Source organism: Centroberyx affinis, unplaced genomic scaffold (genome assembly GCF_046629955.1).
Source record: "Centroberyx affinis isolate AG114_WGS23_722 - 3 ecotype Tasmania unplaced genomic scaffold, CSIRO-AGI_Caff_v1 ptg002232l_1, whole genome shotgun sequence".
Lineage (NCBI taxonomy): Eukaryota > Metazoa > Chordata > Actinopteri > Beryciformes > Berycidae > Centroberyx > Centroberyx affinis.
In genome coordinates this window covers 39,553-60,465 of record NW_027280530.1, presented here as the reverse complement: position 1 = coordinate 60,465, position 20,913 = coordinate 39,553, and the positions used below count along the sequence as shown (strand labels likewise).

At 40.6% G+C, this 20,913-nt stretch overlaps 3 protein-coding genes across 3 annotated transcripts; all 3 read right to left on the bottom strand.

Annotated features, from left to right (window-relative positions):
• Window positions 1–2,020: 2,020 nt before the first annotated feature.
• On the bottom strand, window positions 2,021–5,028 carry LOC139655303 (granzyme A-like). The gene is made up of 5 exons (XM_071532671.1): window positions 4,888–5,028; window positions 4,578–4,725; window positions 3,608–3,746; window positions 2,719–2,994; window positions 2,021–2,369 (listed from the first exon to the last, which is right to left on the bottom strand). Exons 1-5 carry the CDS (start codon window positions 4,949–4,951, stop codon window positions 2,220–2,222), a joined length of 777 nt encoding a protein of 258 aa, XP_071388772.1. The 5' UTR covers window positions 4,952–5,028; the 3' UTR covers window positions 2,021–2,219.
• Window positions 5,029–5,855: 827 nt separating this feature from the next.
• On the bottom strand, window positions 5,856–9,823 carry LOC139655301 (uncharacterized). The gene is made up of 5 exons (XM_071532670.1): window positions 9,616–9,823; window positions 8,615–8,983; window positions 7,771–8,079; window positions 7,059–7,160; window positions 5,856–6,874 (listed from the first exon to the last, which is right to left on the bottom strand). Exons 1-5 carry the CDS (start codon window positions 9,659–9,661, stop codon window positions 6,771–6,773), a joined length of 930 nt encoding a protein of 309 aa, XP_071388771.1. The 5' UTR covers window positions 9,662–9,823; the 3' UTR covers window positions 5,856–6,770.
• Window positions 9,824–13,702: 3,879 nt separating this feature from the next.
• LOC139655295 (cell division cycle protein 20 homolog B-like) lies at window positions 13,703–20,781 on the bottom strand. The gene is made up of 9 exons (XM_071532658.1): window positions 20,746–20,781; window positions 20,243–20,468; window positions 17,690–17,809; window positions 16,620–16,861; window positions 16,345–16,439; window positions 15,634–15,862; window positions 15,215–15,340; window positions 14,930–15,053; window positions 13,703–13,800 (listed from the first exon to the last, which is right to left on the bottom strand). The coding sequence occupies exons 1-9, from the start codon at window positions 20,779–20,781 to the stop codon at window positions 13,703–13,705; spliced, it is 1,296 nt and encodes a 431-aa protein (XP_071388759.1).
• Window positions 20,782–20,913: the final 132 nt, after the last annotated feature.

Below are 20,913 nucleotides of genomic sequence, written 5' to 3'. Positions count from 1 at the left end.
GAAAATAGTTTGCATAAACTTCAGGAAACTGGGCTAGAGCTGTATGAGGAAGATGCTTAGCTAGCTTCATATACAGAAGTGGCTTACCAATGTTGAACCAACTTGAACTTGTTTGAGTCTATTATTTTGAAAAGGTTTCCTCTCAAAGCATTGGCTTTGTTGTGACAGGCACAGCCATGTTGTGATGCTAGCAAGCTAGTTGCTAGTTAATTGTGGAACAGACGTCAACAGATGTCAGTAGACATCAATAGACATCACCTCATTATAAGACAGACATCTTTATGCACTTAGTCCATAAAATAATGATGAATAAAGATAAATAAAGGTGACTCTGATTCTGCCCTTTCTGCTGTTAGGACACAATTGTTTCTAATTCCCCCATAAAACAATGCTGCAATTGTGTGTGTGTGTGTGTGTGTGTATGTGTATGTGTGTGCAGTTAAATCAGGATTGTGTCATGGCTAGTGAGTGAGGGAAAGGCGAGGCAAGGTGGGCAGAGCGTCTCATCCCACACACACACATGCAGTCAAGGTAAACATTTATTCGTGTGTGGCGCTTACTACTGCGGTATTAATTTGGCTTTTAAACACACACAAACACACGCCACAAACATTCATAGACACTCTCAAGCGTTCATACAATTTCACACAATCAGTTAATATGGGTGTGGTGCTGATGGTTTCAGTGGCCCTGAAGTGGGCACATAAGCACTGTGGGTGGGAGTGTGTGGGTGAGCATAGAAACAAGGTAAACAAACTGGCAGATGGTTGGTCAGTCTCAGTGATAATTCATTTACTATTCAAATAAAGGACATGTTGGTATTTCCTGGGTGTGGCAAAGTGTGGCAACCTTTTTTTTTTTTTTTTGTTAAATATGAATTATTACTTTATTTCTTCACCTTTATAAAGGAGGTAAGTATGTATGTATGTATGTGGTTTAATATGGTTTTGGTTTGATTTTTATTTACTAGTTTGAGTTCCATTTGTGAAGTAGTGTTTTCAGGCAGAGGTTTCTGTTTTGTTCCAGTTTCAGTATTTCAAAGGTCATGCCAGTATCAAGTGTCAGGTGTACATGCTGAAAGATTATTGTGTTTTCGGTAGGAATGGTATGCATCGTTGTATTAATTGTTAATCAGGACCAATTCATTAGAGGATTCCCTCTCCACTGACAAATTCAGGTTCATTTGTATTTTATTTCAGTTTTTGGAGTTTTAGTTTTAGTTTCATGCAGTTTTCTTGTTTTTTTTTGCAGTTTACTAATTTTTTTCATGTCTGTTTTTAGTCTTAGTTTTATTTAACTATTAACTTCACCATAACCTGGGTAGAGATGCCGTTCAGAAAGTTACTGCACCACTAACTATAGCAGAGAGCTCCACCTAGTGAATTACTGTAAAGAAATACTGCAGGGAAATAAATGCTTTGCTGTCCAGCACATAGCACAGCTGTTTTTGGAGGTTAAGAACATTTCATACCATGAAACAATGATGTTCTCTAAACAAGTTATGACATGAATGAACAGAAACCAGAGAACTGAGACATGAACCTGTGATCAAGATGTAAAAGCTGGAACTACTCTATTGAGAATGCATTGTTGAAGATGGTACTGATGACAGAAAGAAAGAAAGAAAGAAAGAAAGAAAGAAAGAAATTTTGCGTTAGAAAGAAAGTAATGGTGTGTAATAGATTTCCGTCTCTGCCCCCAAGAGTCTGTGCCACTGCATAAAACACAATACTATTGCATTTTATACTTTTTGCTAACAATAAATATCAGCTTATTATTCAGTACATACACCACTTTATATATGTTGATTTGGATTGCGATTTTGAGTGCAAGCTATTCAAATCAATAAATATATAAGCAACAATGCAGAATGCCTGAGAATTGTTTTCACAGAAGCTGAGACAAACCTCAGTGGTAATTTGAACATCTGCTGCAGGAAGTGGTAAGGCAGTCTGGTTTCATGCTGTAGTTCTCCCTTTGATGTGTAGCTTTAAAAAGATCTTTGAGTTCTAATTTTGAGTTCAAGGTTTATTGCAGAAACACTCATCTATAATACAAATTTCACTTGTTCACGTGCTATCAGGATGAAGTGAATGTAGCACAAAAGAAATCCACAGATGGATGAGATGCGGTTAACATGGTGAAGAATACAGAATACATAGCAGAATACACATCATACAGAGGTTGACTTATAACAGAGGGCTCGCTTATTATAAGTCTTATTTTTTGACAGTCTTTTGGATCCAGTCGATATTTTTTTTAGAAAGAAAAGCGTACACTCCAGGCTTGGTCTTCAAGCCACACTTTTCCCCAAAAGAAGTGACTCCTACCAGCATACCGTTGCACAACAGCGGCCCTCCTGAATCACCCTGGAGAAAGAAAACAAATACATGACAAACTCATACACAACAACTCAAGAGGTGATATGGAAGTTACAGGTTGGATACTCCCTGCACAAAATGCTGATGGATTTTGGGGATCATGTGACATCAATTCATGCAGTATGTATGGTATTAAAGTACAAGATATTATATAATCAGTATTGTTGTCTCAAGGCCTTAAAATCGATAAGGAATCAAAGTTTTACCCAGTCTATTTCATGAAGAGAATGTGTGTTCCTAATATTTTTACATTTGGGGTACGCTCATAACAAGTACAATACATTATCAGTCAACTCTAATTAAAAAACTGAAGTAAATCTGAAAAAAAATCTCCTACCTGGCAGGAATCCGCTCTGTTTTTATCCACTGACCCAGCACATATCATGCTGTGGGTGATAACAGGGTTAAGGTTGTAATATTCAGGCGAGTTACACTTCACTCTGTCGATAATCGTTACGTTGGCAGCCATCAGAACGTCAGACATTTTGCGGTCAACATTGTTTGTTTTCCCCCATCCAGCCACCAGACAGCTGGTTCCTGCCAAAGGCTCCACGGTTTTACTGGAGACAGGAAAGTATTTCACCGTATTGGTCGGCTTCACCTCTTTGTCAAGCTGAAAAACAAAGGAACATTACTCATCCATCCTGCACTCCAGGCCTGTTGTCTTTATGGAGTGCGATCACACCTACAGTTTGTTTTCTTTGGTTCAAACCTCAGTGGAAAAGTTTACTTTGTATTTATTTTGTATTTGGTTTGTTTTGGCTCACACTGCCCAACTACAAGCAAACCAGGGCTTGTACACAAAACTCACATGACTCACAAATAGCTTGTTTATAGGACAATTTGGCAACCTGTCATCCCGCCAGATTTTATATTTTGATGGCAGGGACGAGGAGTCAAAACCAATCCGATTCCAGTCTGTAACTTTAGCTAAGCATGGACTTGTCTGTGCTCTTCGCCATAATTTAGGTTCTTCCTCCTAACGAGGACTGAGACCAGCATTGTGGTTACTTGGTTTGGAGTTCGTAAGGCATTGTTCCCACCTGCCTAAACAAACCAAACTAAAGGAGTAAACGCTCCAGAGTTTAAGTAAACTGCTCCAAACATGATTGGTGTGAACGCACCAGTCTTTTAATCAAAGTTCTCCATACACCCCATAGGCACTTTTACTACATCATCTTCACTTGATCCTGAAGATTACTTACTACTGGTTATCATCACCTTACCTTGAGCAACATGAAGTCGTTGACTTTGTCTGTGATGTCAAAGCAGGGATGAGGAATTCGGGTCTTGACCTTTCGGATCTGCCTGGAATCTTTTTCCTTGTTTTTGATGGAGTGCACACCGAGCAACACCTTCTTAATGCTGTAAGAGGATGGCACAAAGGATTTTATTAGGATGACGAAACATATTTCACCATTTTTACCATTCCCACTGGGGCCATCCATGCTAGCAATGCACTAATGCACTAATAATAGGAGGGCTAAAAGCATCCACCAAATGACATACTGTATGTTACATCACTAATTACCATAAAGTAACACCTTCATCAGTGCATGGCTTGCATTGGGAATTAGAGAAACACATACAGCAAATTTTCCAGTGTGAATAAGTGTTGATTTTTCAGTGACAATTATTTGGAATTGAAAAGTGTCGATTGGAGTGTTTGTCCACTCATAGAGCTGATATGGATCTGGGGGGCTGTTCAAAACTGACATAAGCTTGGTCTGGTTTAGCAAGTCACACAATCCGACACACCTCAAATGTTGAGGTTGAGTTGATTGTAATCTTTTGATGTGTGTAAAAGCATTGGTGCAAGATCCAGACCGCAGTGTCTCGTTAAAGCACAACATCAGAGCATAATAAGTGGAATGGAAAGTTTTGCTGCCGATTTTTCATTAGAATTCCAGATAGTGTTTGGTCTTTGTAAATCAATAGTGATTACGCCGGATTAAAAGTTTGTGCATCCATGACCATGGACCGCCATGCCATTATGTGTGTATTATCAACAACTTTTATTTGATAATAAAAAAAAAAAATCCACAGCCACCAGTCATGCATTAATTAAAACCATCTGGGATAGCACATAAACTTTCCAAAACCTATTTCTAAAGTGGTCCTCAATAGTCTCAACAGCAGAAATTAAAAGTTAATTTCAATGTATAGACTTGAGTAATGTATTAATCAGGGTCCTACTCAGCACAGTGGGCAGCAGTCAAGACCCATTTTGAATTGATGAGTGTCCCTCCACAGACAGGATTGCCTTTGCTGTCCTCCAGTAGAGCCATGTGAGGCAGCGAGTGGGGCTTCACCTCATGCCCACCAATAATCTCAGCACAATCACCTATGATCAAATATAGTGAGATAGTTCATTAAACAATAAATTGGACAAATCATTCAATAATTGATCAACCAAACAAAAACACAACACTCCCCACCAGTTGTATTACTATACAAACTACACACACAGTAAATCACAGCAATATAGAACATAAAATACACTTACTTGGCTGGAAATAGAGGAGGGCCGTGCAAGAGATGATAACACTGACAGCCTGCGGACAGATCATGGCTGTTAGTGTCTGATGTCAAATCAAGACAGTGCCGTGATGTGATGGTGATCTGAACTGAAACTCTCTTTGATACGTATATCTCTCTTATGTGTTAACTTCAAAGGATGTGGTCTGATGATGGAGAGGAAACAAGTGACTCAGTAAAACAGGCGCACACAGACACACACACATGCACACATGCACACGCGCACACACACACGCACACACACACACATACAAGTATACAGATGAATATAGATATCATATACACCTTGTGTCACATACAGCTTAATGAGAACCATTACACATTTAGTGACACTCACAAAACTAGTAACAAGTCAGCATACTGCAGCTAAGAATATGACTGATTAGTGTCCCCGGGTTTATAAATGAAAGCAGTACTCACCTAATATACTCACGGCATCGCGCCGAGTTAAATGTGTGTGTGTGTGTGTTTAGTATTTATGCTATGAGTTTATTATTTTTTACTTTTATTTTTAATTTATTAGGACTGAGAAACAGCATTTTTGCTGCCCAAGACAAATTTCCCCATGGGGACAATATAGTGTATCTTATCTTATCTCACATCACTATAGGGTGCATACATTTCAGTATGGGTGGTCCCAGTAAGGCACTCCTAATCCTGTTAGTGTTACCGCTGAGGTCGACCCATTCAGCTGCAGAGTATCACAATTATGACTACATTTAATAATGTCAGCTTATGACTCAGAGGAACGCATGACTGATGTGGGAAAGCGAAAGATATTGACTGGTGGAGGTCAATACTCAAGAAATGAAGAGAAACTCTCAGGAAGAGTGAGTTGCTTGAATGATTTGATGCTATGGTTCATGTGAAGTTCATTTTTAGTGTGAAAAAATAAAACAAGGGCACCATGTCCACCATCATTGGTATTTATTCATATCACCGTTTGTAGTTGGGTAAATATCCATCAAAGAATGCAAAAAAGTTGCTTACAGTACATTTCTAATATAGAATGAAGTATGAAGTTAACACCTTAACTTTGACCTAACCCTCTCCTCCCCAGCGATTCACTCAAGCACACGATCACACTTCTCCTCTCGACCTTCTTTACCTCTGCACAATATCACAATAATCTGGTAAACTGCTCTCTGTTGAGGTGTGGTCTTTGTTAGTTAAACACCTATACAGGGCACAATATCCTCAGTGCAGCACCACCTTTGCAGATCCTCTCAGCGAATGAGAGCTGAAGTCATGTAGGGTTGAGGTCACAACAGTGGACATAAGTAGTTTAAGAATAAAACATTTAAGCAAAACATGCTTAAAAATAACATTTCCATCGTCAACATTATTACTGACTACTGTGGTTGAGAATTAGCTTAGTTTTCAAAATGATGAAATATTTCATTTTGAATTAAAATACTGTAAATGCTTTTCATGCTTTGAAATGCTAAATTTAGCTTTGGGTCCAAAATATCCAAATTAATAGTGAGAATACCATATGCCTGACATTTAATCAATGTAGTATTCACTATACATGGTAAGTATATTTGACCTGATGTAGTCAGCATGCAGCAATAGACCCTACGGTATAGTGTAGATTGAAGGAGAAAATACTGGAATAATAGAAAATTCTACATAAACATAATGTGCTTTTAAATAGCCAAATACTTTTTTTGATATGTCATGTCTTCATGATGTAATACTTTTAAAAATGTATTGCGATATAGTTCACCTTAACATTTCCCCTTAACCCAAGAGTTGTAAGGAGTTTTTCTCATAAATCATTTTAGTCAAGAGTCAAGAACAGTCAAAGAGAAATCACAACATATTTTCTGTGGAAGTATAGAATAAGTTCTATTTGTCACTTTCCTCTTCAACTGATTCCCGGATCTTGTCAAGGATCAGCTCCACAATGGTCTCTTCAGTGGAGAACTCAGCATCTGGCACCTTAGTAGCATCTAGAATACAGAAAGGAAGCGTACATGGCACTGTATGTTATGAAGGGTATTTTATTGCATCCTGTCTTGTTGCATCATTTGGCTGCTCGCTGTTTACAGAGAGAAAACATATACATTCCAGCCTCCCTCTCTCTCCCTGTCTCTTTAAAAATGGCCATTTTCCCACACAGAAAAGGAGACTTGCCTCTCTTTAGCATACGATAGAGAACCCACAGTGGAGGAGCCAGAGATAACAGCATCAGCAGCTTCAGCATGATTCTCACGTTGCACCGCTCACCAGAGAACGCTACAGGAGAGAGAAGACAAATATGCATTTGCATTTGCATTTGCACACAAACAGAGACGCATGACTTGAGTGATGTGGCATAAAAGTAAGGGCAATATTCATGAATTTTAAAGAAGTATGGTAGGTCTGTGGACAGTTTTGTTTTCGATATAGAATAAGGAAGATCACCAAGGTGTATAAGAATAGATCAGTTATCCTACTTTGAGATTCTCTGTGAAAGTGTTCCAAACATAATATTCTACAAGCAGAAATCAAATGATTTATTTTCACTTGTATCACCTTGGCAGAATTGGAGTGAGGACAAAGCAGTAGACTAACCTAGCAGGCTATATATCACAGGTGCATGCATTACATTGCTCATATTGTTTTTTCTAGATGATGATACCGGGGATCTCCGAGTAGAGCCCCCCTGTAAAATCTGTCCATTTCCTGCACTGATTGTAAATGCAAGTCAGAGTTGAAATAAACACACACTCCATCCTCTCTGTCCCAGCATTTCACCAGAGTGCAACATCGACAAGACAGAAAGAGATGAGACACCGGCAGCAACTCGAGACAGACTGAGGCCCACAAAATCACAGCACACAAACTGCAATCCTACAGTAGCTACCTGTTCTGACTTGGAGAGCTGTAAGGTTACTTTGACGAGAGACACTTCCCCTAGTCACACTGTCAGGCCGGACAACAACTGCAGCAATATCAATGAAGTACTCAGTGCCTGAGGTTAGGTTGGAGATGTTGACAGTGCTGGACGTGGAGCCATTGGTGTAAGGGTGAAGGAACGAGTTACAGACGGTGCTACATGTTGTCACGTTGTAACTGTGTGGGATCATCTGCATGAAGGCCGACACATCCCAGGTAAGAATCATGTGATCGGGCCCCACTGAGTCCACCCTCACTTCTTGTGGGGAAACTGGACCTGTGAGTCAAAATGAAAGTCAGCATGTCATGGAGGAGCTTTACAGGCTTTGAAGCTGCATCGAAAATGTCTCTCATGGAGGTCCAGTGGAGAACTGACTGTACGCAGTAAAAACAATCAGGCTCAAAAAAGAGAGATATTGGAAAAAGATGATTGCTTTGTGAGTGTAGGTCAATGCAGTAATGCTAGAAGTAAAAATGAATAGTCTGAGAAGGTAGATTTATTTCCAAATTCAGGTTACTGTGACACAGGGAACTGTCTTGGCTTTATTGCTAGTTTCTACTCCATAATAATATATCAATAATATAAAAAGCAGCTTTCTGAATCATTGTCTGCCACCTACATTCTATGTACAGTGGTCCTACAAAAGTAATTCAAACGAACCATATAATATTAATATTTTATGTTTCATATTAATAATTTGCACACTTTAACAGTCAAACACTCCATGTAGCAGACAGGAAGGAAAAGGCATATTTGCTGTGATTCACTGTGATACAGCCACGCTCTATCACAGTGAAGAAGCAATACTCACCCTGACAGACAAAACTATTGGTCTCGTCACAGTGGCGACCCAGCAGCTTCTCGTCTTTTTCCAGCATGGCCTCCAAACTTGCACAGCAGCCTTCATAATTTACCCGATACCAGTGGTCATACTTCAGCTCTTCCCCATCCACCCACTTCCAGCCGCTGTAGGCACTCTGGCGCTGCAGGCCAAGCCAAAAGCTGACTTTTTGACCAGCAGTGGCATTCAGGAGACTGAAGTATTGCTCCTCGGTGCTCAGGACAGCCAGATCCACATAATGCCTCTGACAAAACTCCCGGGCCTGGGACCAGGGCAGAGCTCTCTGGACCAGGGAGTACCGTGACATGATCTGGCCCACCGTTAACCCATGGCACACCACTGAGTCAGAGGATACAGAAACAACAACAACAGGGGAGGAGGAGTTAGAAACAGCTTAAATACACTGTGCATAATATATTTTTTCCCCCAACTCATACTTGTAATCCAGTTGCATTTCCTCTCTGATTCCCCTGCTGGGCACCTCATCTTCATTTTCACTGAGACTGGCAGTATCTCTAACTTTCTTTGGTATTGTTATCACTTGAATGGGTCAAGTAATCACTGCTGAGTATCACAGTGTTGTGTTACATCTTTGGCTAACTTTCTTTTGGCTATCAAGATGCTAGTCATGCCTCTTACAGCAGGTGGCATTCTGTTTATTCTTGTGAAACCTGTTCTTCTAATTCTGTCAGATCCTTGGAGAAGACATAATAGACTTTCACAGGCAAACACATTTGCAAACTGGAGCAACAATCTCTGATTACGTTTCTACAGGAGTTGGACTACGATATTGCCTGCAGTTCTAGCACTTGAATAATATTTGCAACACTTCGGTTTAAACTTTCCATTGTAATTGATATAGCTTATATCATCTGTCAGATATTGGACTGTGTATTACATGGTGCTGGTTTTGTCTAAATGCAATAATCATATGTGGAATATGTGTCAAAGAATCTTTTGGCAGCAATTACCCAGAACAGCCAGTTGCTGCAGAATCTGCGTCTCACAGGCAAACATAGAATCCGTCTCAAGTCTGTCTGGGAGGCAGGAGACGCTTTTTCATTCCCTTTTCCACCCCTGAAACAGCTGACCCCTCCTATGTCCCAAATCCTCTTGAGCACTCAAAATTCTTTCTCGTGATTTAACCCATCTTCCGTTCTCCCCCGTCTGCCCACGACTTCACCTGCATCCCTCTTCTTCCCCATCTGCATGGGGAGCTTGATTATATGGGCAAACGCTATGGGGTGATGTAAGAGGTGGGGAAACTGGGAGTGGCCTCGTCCTTTGCTCACCTGCTGCAGAGTGTTCTCGAACAGTAGTCTTCACGCCAGTATTTCAGACGTCATTCATAAGCCGAGACAACTCTCTCTCTGCAATGGAAACTAACTCCTGTAAACATTTCCTTCTCATTCCCTCGCAAGTATTCTGTTTCCCCAAAACATTTCTACTAAGACTACAGAAGTGCAATCTTACATGCACATTTACTATCCAAGGCAATGACTGCAATGTGGTCGAGTATCACTAAACCTTTGCTCAATTAAATACCTGAAGGATTGTTTGATTAGTTTTGTGGGTTTTGTGTTTAGTGAACAAAAGGCATAGATTGCTTTGAGTAGTTATGTAGACCAAAGTGTGAACTGCCTTACCACTTCATTCAACACCAAGAGGAAGGTGTTGAGCTTTTATAAGAGGAGCAAAAATACAATACAAAAGTAACTCCACCCTCTTTTCTATTTTAAGAACCAGACCATGGCAAGTGCCAAGTTCGTTGCATTGTTGGCATGATTTCTAGGTTTTACCTGAGTTTCTAGTGTAATTGGCAGCTTTAGAAATGCAGGAAAAGTCTGTAACTCTAAGTACAAAAACATAAATACAAAAGCAATTCATCAATTATTTATTATTTTACATTTTGCATTATATCAAACTATAGAAGATTTGATGTTAATTCCCTTGTGTTATTTAGGGTGAGTGCTTATGTAGAAACCTGGCTTGGATGTGACAGAGGAGTGGGTGAGAGCAGGTATGTTATTGCCGATCTCATTTCTGCACATCCCATCACAGATATGTGAGTGTATTAGGCCCATGGCACCTCCAGCAGGCTCAACACTAAGTTCTGGCACCCAAGAAGCACCGCCACCACCCACACACACCTGCTCTCAACACCGATCAAACATACACTCACCTATGCTTCACCTACACTACTCTAACATTTCACCTGCACTTACTCACCCAATAATTTGCACCCACTAATATCAGAAACAACAGGTGATATTCACATAGTGCAAACAACTATGCATCAGGCACTTCCGGGTTGTTTTTTGAATGCTTACTTGAAACCGGGTTAGTTTAGTTGCTGAAGGAGCTCATTTTTGCCATAGACAGAAAAAAATGGATCCAGATACAATCTGAAAACCCTAAAATGACGACAACACTGTGGACTGCAAAAAAAACAGACTGGCAGCCATCAAACACCAATAGAAAGTAAGGCATAAGCAGATCTTTCAGTATTAATCTTGGGTGGTTTTGAATGGTTTGAATCTGCACATGCATCTTCGCCTCCCAACCAGCAGCAAATGCAGCAGGGTGGTCTTCAAATGTCAAATGACTGTGGTGACAAAGTCTAAACCTCACAATGCTGAATCATCTCTCTATCCTCATCTGTGTGTGTGCATGTTACCCGTGAGAAATATCAAATTAGATGGGGAAACTGTGGCTTGCTTTTCTTTCAACAGGAAACTTTGCCATATGGGTACTCTTCCAGTAAATGATCACTTGAGTACCGTGTGGTCAAGTTCTTGCATAACCCGAGCAAGCAAGGCTCTCAGGAAGTCTAGACAGGAGGGTTTTGCTCTGTATGTTCAACTGTGGTCTCACTACCTAACTGGTAAATTATTTCAAGTCACACAGAGGCATTTGGGCTCCAATCTGCTCACTGTGGGGAAGTGATACGCATCACCAACAAACTGACTCACTTTTGCTTGAAAAAGAGAGGATGCGCTCCAGTCACAACACAATCAACGATGTCCTCAGACATTAACTGAATATTAAAAGTGCCATGGGTAAGAGCATTGGCCCTAATGACAGGTGGTGGACAGGAGTTCATTCGGTTCTAAAGGCGAGTTTCCATAACAGGGACAAATCTAAAATACTGTCACAGGATGTTTGGAGGATTGTAACCAATGATTACGAGGGACACGCTCCCATTTTGGAGGAGTGACAGGTGGAAAGAATGTAGCGTTATCACCGCTTCAACTCTTATCTATTTCTGTTTTTGTGGTCCACACAATGAAATCAGGAGACAAATCGGGCTGTATCCATCTGCTCGTCAACCGTGATGTCTTAGGTGATATCTCAGATAGTACTGGTCTAATTTTGAAAAAAAACTTGAAGATGCATTTTTTCACTGTGTTCCAGTATTTAAAAAATACACTGACTGGCCTGATGGGGGCGCTATAATTAAAGGTGAAAACCTTTAACTCAAACATGAACACCACTGGTCCGATTTTGATAAATAGATCAAGTTAAAGGAAATTACAGGGTTTCGCACACACGTATCCTCTTTGCATGTTAAAATTTAGACCTTTCTCAAGACAGTGTCAGTGTTTAAAAGATTACACCCATTGGCCTGTATGAGGACGCTATAATTAAGCTCAAAATTTCAAACTTTAAAAGGCCATAACTCCTACACCATAAATCTGATTGACATGAAAATTGCTAAACAAATCCAGCTATCCTTACAAATTGATTTGGTATATTGAGGGTGTACTGTATAGAAAAAACGGTATATTGTATGGAATTTGAATAGTTTCTTTTTGCTTTTTTTTACCTTCGAAAGCAAGAAAGCCCTGAAACTGTATTGCATGAGACACACACACACACACACACACACACACACACACACACACACACACACAGACATATATAGAATATATACAAAGGTCAAAATGACAAACTGTGAAAGGCCTTAACTGCTACACCACCGGTCCGATTTTGATGATGCACCTTTTTATCGTTTGGCACCTGCATCATTCATGGGGGAGGACATGCTTACTCATTATAGTACTATTTGAACAATCTGATCTGCCACCACACAGATACCAGGCATTTTCCCCACTTCACTCACCACTTTCTACACTTTCTGTAACAGGCCTCTCAGAAAGGGACATCCTCTCTATTTGTCAAGTAACCAACATGCACTTCATTTGTTTGATGTGGCTGTTAATGGAGCAGGGGAGAGAAGGAATTGTAAACATTTTAAATCAATTCTAAATATTCTATCTTGCCTATGGCAGCCTTAAATATTCTGGGCAGTATTTCAGAATCCAGCTCAACTTTATCTTTGACTTCAAGCATATCACATATGCCAGGTTACCTTCATGATGAGGTGTAGGCAATGGACAGAAGATAACACACACATCATACAAAACATAATTTAAAGAGAATATCATCACCAGATTTTACAAATTATATAAATCATATACACATAATAAAGTACAAAATACAATGTGAAGACAACCTTTTAAATTAGTCCAATGTGTGCAGCATTTGACTTTGATTTGATAGTGAGTTCTGACACAATGGATAGCTTCAGAAATACAGGGAAATCACATTAAAACGTTCTCATAGGACAAACACTACCTCCCTGAAAACAATCTGTTAAATGGTGACAGCACTGACTGGAGCTTTCTGTGGATCAGCAAGCTAAAGCAAACCCGTCCTTTGTCCTATCTTTCCCTCTATCTCACCCTCTTCTACCAAACAGTAAAGCATCTCTGTCATACAAATCTCTCAAGGAACATAAACTAAAATTGAGAAAAGGGTATATTGTATTGAATCTGAAGCAAGAAAAGCTGTATTACATAAACTAACCACGTTTGACGGAAACAGTTTGCCTTTCTGGTATACTGACTATGTGGTTGACTAAAAGCAGGGGACAGGAAATGTGCATACGCTGCACAATGACATTAACCGGGGGGGGAGCGAGCTTAGGGTCTGAGCCGATGATGACAGCATTCACCATCAAAGGCCTTGTGTGATGATGTGTCATGATGATGAGGTCTACATGGCCCAGATGTGAACGCACTGGTCTGCTCCTGCAGAGACGATCTGAGTGCCACGAGGACTCAAGGCCAAGTGCAGGACTCGATGTGAATGACCTGAAAAACAACAACATGGTTAGTTAACATGGTTACTGTGATGTTCAAATGCCTTGTTTCCTCCTCTGTATCAAGTGTCCTGGAGTCCAGAAATAAAAAAAAGTAATGAAGCAGTCTTCATATTGGGCAGTGATGATTAGTATTGGTGCACCTCTACTCCTACTGGCCTGACCTGTATTATTATGCTCACTATTGCAGATGGGCTTATTGTTTATATCTTCAAAATCCATACTTGCATTTATGCTTGGGATAATGAGAAATACTGTGATAATTGCAAAAATGTGACATGCAAAAATATAAAAAACAAACACTTCTTTTTTTATAAAATGCCTTCTTTGAAAAATTGATTAAATTTGATTAGAACAGAACAGAACAGAACAGAACAGAACAGAACAGAACAGAACAGAACAGAACAGAACAGAACAGAACAGAACAGAACAGAACAGAATAGAATAGAATAGAATAGAATAATATAGAAAAGAATATTATGTTGTCCATGAATGGAAATTTGCTTTGTACAGACCAGCACAGAAGGAAACGCATTTCAGTTCACACAGGCCACGCAATCACTCAACAATTACACATGAAAAAATATAGAAAGCTTAACTGAAAGTATTTAAAAATATAAAAATATCAAGGAGCCTAAGTTTGTCCAGCATTGCTGGAGACCGGTCTTCTCATGAATGGCACAAACACAGAAAATTTTGATTTCCATGAAGGAAGTTGATCTTTGGATTGTATTAGTGTTTCTGACGAGCAGCTCTTATGTCTTTCCTGCCTTGTCAACTCATAATACCTCAGGAAACTGTGACACCTCATATGAAATGTGGTGATTCTGATGGTCGTTTGATGTGTTTAACCCATAGTTTCATATACACTGGAAGCCTGTGCTGTGAATGAATCAGCACAAAATGGTTACCAAATATAACAATAGTGGAAAACAGAAGCCCAACAATGATCTGGGGTATTAACTGTCACACCCTTTAACAGTCACCCTGGAAAGAGCTAAGGAAAAAAATTTTTGACCCCCATAAACATGTCATTTGGGCTGTTATGAATGTGTTACAAAGAAAGTGTTGAGGTCTGTGTTTCCGCCTGAGTGAGTGAATTGTGTCTCAGTTTCTCTGACCTGCTAGCTGGTAGGTGGGGCTGAGGGACGGGGAGTCCCAGGCCCAGCAGGTGAGGTGGTGATGGGGGAGACCGTGACCTGTGACCAGCGCTCGCTGCTTCTCCGCCCACCGCAGGGAACAGATCTGCAGTTGGAGTCATTACACAAGTCAGGGATGTGGGCCTGGGTTCATTAGTCATTACAAACAAACCCTACACCCTAATTAGTGCAAAAGCAAAATCTATCCAATCAATATTCATACACAGTGAGATGAGTTCATTGTAAATTCATGTAAGCCAAAAGCACCTGTGAGTTTGTGGGGACAGAGTCTATGCAAGACCCAGAGTGTGTATCCCAAATTCGCAGCTCTCCATCTCTCCACCCCCCTCCTGTAGCGATCAGCTGTCTCTGCCATGGGCACCATCCCATCGCCTACACACACACACACACACACACACACACACACACACACACACACACACACACACACAATGAATACACAAGCATGCACAAGATGGTTAGCAGGTTGGCTGGTTAGCAATGTGAATGTAGTTGTATCTATCCTAAATAAAACAAAACCGGCCAAGAGTTTCATAGTTTTTAAATTTGGACTTTTGACCTTTGACCCCCCCCGTCCCACCCCCTTCATTGTGTAAGGGAGAAAAAATCATACATGCAGACTATCAGCTTCTAACATTAAGTTCCCCCATGAAGCATACACTGACCTTAACAGCGCTGGGTTGTTTCATTGTGCTGACTGGCTGACGTGACCTTGTGACCCCTGTGATGTCACTGTCCCATATACTGAGCAAGCCATCTGTGGAGCCGCTGGCCAGGTGGTCGTCTCCTGGCGACCACTCCAGGCTGCACACACCCCCCTGCTGAGCGGCCACACCTACCAGAGGGGTGGGAGCCCGCAGGTCATGGTGATGGATCCGTCCCAGAACAGAGCCGCTGTCACATTGGGGAACACAGTGATGATGATGTCATTCTGTAGCATAGACACTGTACATCAGAGAGACTTTGTAGTAGTAGTAACTGTGCTGCTAATACATCTAGATTCCATTTGCTATGATAATAAAGTGATAAAGATTCTGATGTGGTTCATTGGCCGCCATTGCCCAAAACCAGTCTTTTTGTGGTATTCCTGCTTTATTGAAGTGTTAAGTTGAGAATAATGGGCAAGATAGGGGAGAGAAGAGTGCCTTGGACATCCCACTTACTTTTTGTTAATTGCTTTCATCTTCTGCACTGTATATTTTTCATTAAAAAATCTTTTTACAATCTTATACTTACTTTACTTAGATTATCTTCCTGACATAAAGTCAAGATACTCAATCTCTCTCACTCACAGACAGACAGACAGACACGCACATGCACACAGACACACACACACACACACACACACACACACACACACACACACACACCAGCACCTGCTGAGAATGTCTTGTTTCCAGGAAAGGGCTCTCACCACAGACAGATGTGACAGCACACACCTCACATTGCTCTTGTGTTCCACATCCCACAACTGAAGAGTCAAACAGAGAAATTTTTGACACACAAAATAAACCACAAACCGTCATCCCACTGATTCAACAAGGTGTCACACTTCCATTCATGGGCCACAAATAGCAGTGTGTATTTCCTTTGCAACTTAAATATGAATCAGCTTACAACCCTTCATCCTCGTCCATTTCAGTTCCAAAGCGTTTACCTGTATCTCCCCTCGCCTGGTCCCAATACTGAGCGCTCTGCCGTCTCTGCTCCAGCACAGAGAGGAGATGGCCTGCCTCTGCCGGCACGGGCGTCCTGGCTGTGCCGGGGCGAGAGCAGGAGGACTTGGGTGCAAATGTCCCTCCAGAGAGTGAGTTTCTGAATTCCAAAGGTAAACAGAAGAGCCGAGAGCTAATGCTACCATGCCATTACAACTGCAGTCTAGAAGATTAGTGTCTGTAAAGGAAGAGATGGAAAAGGAGAGAAGGACTCCAGTGGCTACTGTCCCAAACATACATGACAGCAGCTACGTATTGCTGATTTGGTCTAGACTACCACACTAATGTCATCTTATTAACTGAAGTTTTCATTAAAGGAAAACACTGGTGTCATTTTATTTTTTTCCTATCTCCATCAATGTCCATGAAAAGTCTAAATCCACTGATGGAGGTTTGCCCTACTGCAATACACATGATAATAAGATATACATCAGTGGGCTTAGACTTTTCACAGGCAATAATAAAATGACACCCGTTTTATCCTTTAATCTAGCTGACTGCTTGCACTGGACTTCTGAAAATCTGAAAATGGAATCTGAAAATACTGGAGGTCAAACCTCTGTAAAGTAATTTTGATGTGTGTAGCAGGCCTAAAACACTTGTGATACCACACAACACAAATATTGGTCCAAAAGTTTCAGTTCACAGAGTTTTGGAGACAGGCCAGTGTCTGTCAAGCTTCTCAGAGAAGAAGTGCTGATCTAGAATCAGTGAACAGTTCCCCGTTAGAAGTTAAAAATATATATACACACACACACATCCTCAGACATGCAATGACAAGTATCAGTTGCATGATAGATCCGTGTGTGTATGTATGTGTGTGTGTGTGTGTGTGTGTGTTTTCAATTTTGACTCAAAATCAGTTGAGTGCCAAAAACTGTATACTGTGTGTGTTATTAGATGGTTCACTGTGCAAACAAACACAGCAACAGTATAGTGAAGAACTACAGCACAAAGGTTATGTTACATGCTGTGATGATTACATTAGACTTCTATCTTCTCTTACAGTAGTCGTTCAGCAGCGGGGGAGCAGCCAGCTTCATCACTGCCTTGTCCTGCGGACTCATGGAAGATCTGCTCAGAACAGTAAATGGCCGCAGGTCATTGCTTACTTTATCATCAGAGCCTGCAATACAATTGTGAACACAAAAACACAGAATAGTTACACATACACAAGTAAGCAAAAAGGATCACATCTAACACAATTCTTTGGTCTACTGCTGATTATGTCAGTAGTTAGGTATGACATGCTGACCAAATTGAGTGTCTTACACATGTAATGATGACCAAATAATTTCTCTGGCATTTAAAAGTGCTACTTGTATCATTTTAACATCAATAAATCACTGTGACAATAATTTTGAGACATTAGTGTACTTGACTGTTATAAATCTAAATCTGCTGTATTGCTTTACGGCACAAAACAGGAGGAGAGCACTGTTCTTCCAGCTCAAACAGTTTCCAGTTTCTTGCAATGGCAGATGGTGGAACGAGTGGAAGGCTGATGGAGTTAAGGTCTAGCAGTAGACCTTACACACTGAACCAGTTTCGACTGCATTTCCTGGTATGACTTCATATCCCTGACCATACAGGTAGTGTTAGACAGCAGTTCTATCTAGATGTGCTATAATTGGCTTAGTTAAATAATCTGTCTCTCAGCCGCTTTCTTTCTTTCTTTCTTTCTTTCTCTCTCTCTCTTCCCTCTTTGTGTGTGTGTGTAAGCATTGTAAGAATTTACTGTCAACAAGCAAAAAAAGAGCTCTTATACTGTACCAGCCCTTTGTGCATTTCCATTTCCTTGTACTGCAGCTGTCCACACAAAGTCCTGCAACACAACACATTCTCTTCAGCTAAAATCTTTTATATGATGTTCAAAAAAATCATACAAAACACAGATCTCTATTATTGTGTTCATATTAACATGTTATCATTAGCAATGCCTGTGCACAGTTTCTGACAGAAGTCTATAGGCTGTGTGAGCTTTTGACCATAATTTTGTGAATTTTGTGACATCAGTGACACAGTGTCACCTAGTGTTATCCCCATTAAAAAGATATTTCAGCCACATATGAATACACTAGGCTGTAGGTTTTTTTGTTTTTACAGCAATCCTCATTTCACTTGGAGTGACCTCACAGAGAGGAAACCACAGATCCAAAATTAAGGTCAAACATTTCTCTGGCCTCTTGTACATCTCAGCCATAAATATAATATTGCTTCACTGACAGTTTTGTACAAATCCTGTCTATAGCTAAAATATCCAATGTCTAAGAACTTCAAGAAACTAGATCCATATATAGCACTTCTCACTTTATTCCATTCCACATTATTACTGGCAGCAGTGTGGAAATGATAAGGAACAAGGGATGCCTGCTGGAGGGAGATCCACAAACCCCTGGAGGTTTTTAATCCCTCTGCATATCCTTTGTTTTGTTGTCTTATGTGTGTAGCCTGCTACACAAAAATCAAACGACAGTGGCACACTTACAAGTTCCTTTAAATCAGTAGAAGAGCTTTTCAAACCTGTTCTGGGGCATTCCCAGCTTCAGGCTTGCTCCTGGCAGGGACGGTACATGGTGAGGCCGGTGGTGTGACAGAGCCACTGTGGAACCCGCCTCCAGCCTGCAACACTGTCTCTGATGACAACAGATGATATCCAAGTTGTTAATGTCTGCACCCCTATTACAAATCACTGCTGGAGAATGAATAATATCTCTGTATACTAAGGCAGCTGGACTTAATGGTGATGATGACAGAGAAATGATGTGTGAGGGTTTTGACCAGCAGGGGAATGGCCCTACAGTTACGGTTGAGTAGTAACAGAATACATATAACAACATTATGTATTATATCTTGTCTAAAATAATAATGCACTGTGATTACAGATTTATTCGTGGATTACTTCAGGGAATACTTTGAAAGTGAAAACGAGAAACTCAGAAGGCCATTTAAATAGCGGCAAGCATTCTACGTCTTTATAAAATATGGCACAGAGGAACATTTGTGTTTGTATGCAAACCCGAAATAAGTTTCCTGAACTTTGTAATTTATATGGCAACGTAATGTGAAAGTAACCAGAATACATAGTAGTGTCTACATAGTGTAATCAGTAATGGATTACATTACAATTTTGATGAGATAACTAGTAACTGTAATGGAATACAACCTGCCGAAACCTGACTACAGTATGAAAGGCATTCATCATTTTGGTCTCTCTATCCCTACCACAGATTTCTGACGAACACACACGCACACGTACGTACGCACGCACACACACACACACACACACACACACACACGCTGCTAATCGCTCCCATCATGGTGCCTACAGCTCTAAGAGTGTGTGTGGAGGAGGATACGGCTACATGGGGGGCAGGAGATAACATATTAAACATTCCTTCTGTCTCCACCTACTCAAAAGCACCAGAGAACACAGCCTGCTAAACTCACGGTGGTGTGTGTGTGTGTGTGCACGTGCATGTGTAACCTGCCCTTAATCACAGACAGGCAGACGCTCCAAAGTCTCCTGTGCCCAGGTGTGATGTGTGGGTAAAAATACCTTGGAGGCTTCCCTCGGTGACATCCTGTGCTGATTTGCATTTTGGTGAGTCCCTTGGTGGCGAATCCAACGCCAACCTCTGACAGACCGAGTCAAACTCAAAGCCGGACAGACACTGCCGCCCAGTGGCCAGAGGAGTACTCGCAACATGAACCTCACTGCTGCTCCTCTGCTCAATCCGTCTCCTGAAGTGTTTGTACGATGTGTGATGAGTGTCGATGTGTCCCTGGAAGATAAGGAAACAATAAACCTAGCGTAAGTAAAGTAATTGTATAGTTAACCTCAGTAGCCTCAAAATTCTGAATCATTTAACTGCAACAATAATTTAGCTTATTCAAGCATCACGGAGCCCTTATTGTGAAATTGTGAAGCAAACAAGAGTAAAGAATAAAACTTCCGGTCAAAACTTAAAAAAATAAAACCCTGAAGAACGTCTTGCAATGTTTTTTGGGTGATGCAAAGTACCGAAGCAAATACAACAAATGTAGCCAATTTACACGTACATTATAAATATAGGCTGCGTTATACATGACATACATTGTATACTATGGAGATATGATTATAGTGTTTTTTCTTAAAATTTGCTTTTTTTAGCCTAACCAGATTTACTGGTCAATCCATGGGCTAATCTTCACCAGGAGATACCATGCACCATAGTACAATACAATCTA

What these genes read in the sequence shown, in the direction of transcription:
- LOC139655303 (XM_071532671.1), bottom strand. Translation starts at nt 4,951, where the DNA reads ATGATCTGTCCGCAGGCTGTCAGTGTTATCATCTCTTGCACGGCCCTC. An exon ending in CCTCCTCTATTTCCAGCCAA is followed by an intron (nt 4,726 to 4,887) that starts GTAAGTGTATTT and finishes ATTTGATCATAG; the next exon opens with GTGATTGTGCTGAGATTATT. An exon ending in ACAGAGCGGATTCCTGCCAG is followed by an intron (nt 2,370 to 2,718) that starts GTAGGAGATTTT and finishes TTCTTTCTCCAG; the next exon opens with GGTGATTCAGGAGGGCCGCT.
- LOC139655301 (XM_071532670.1), bottom strand. Translation starts at nt 9,661, where the DNA reads ATGTTTGCCTGTGAGACGCAGATTCTGCAGCAACTGGCTGTTCTGG. An exon ending in CAATAGTTTTGTCTGTCAGG is followed by an intron (nt 8,080 to 8,614) that starts GTGAGTATTGCT and finishes TTTGACTCACAG; the next exon opens with GTCCAGTTTCCCCACAAGAA. An exon ending in CTATCGTATGCTAAAGAGAG is followed by an intron (nt 6,875 to 7,058) that starts GCAAGTCTCCTT and finishes TCTGTATTCTAG; the next exon opens with ATGCTACTAAGGTGCCAGAT.
- LOC139655295 (XM_071532658.1), bottom strand. Translation starts at nt 20,781, where the DNA reads ATGTATGTCATGTATAACGCAGCCTATATTTATAAT. An exon ending in AAACAAGACATTCTCAGCAG is followed by an intron (nt 15,863 to 16,344) that starts GTGCTGGTGTGT and finishes CCAATGTGACAG; the next exon opens with CGGCTCTGTTCTGGGACGGA. An exon ending in CCCCACCTACCAGCTAGCAG is followed by an intron (nt 13,801 to 14,929) that starts GTCAGAGAAACT and finishes GTTGTTTTTCAG; the next exon opens with GTCATTCACATCGAGTCCTG.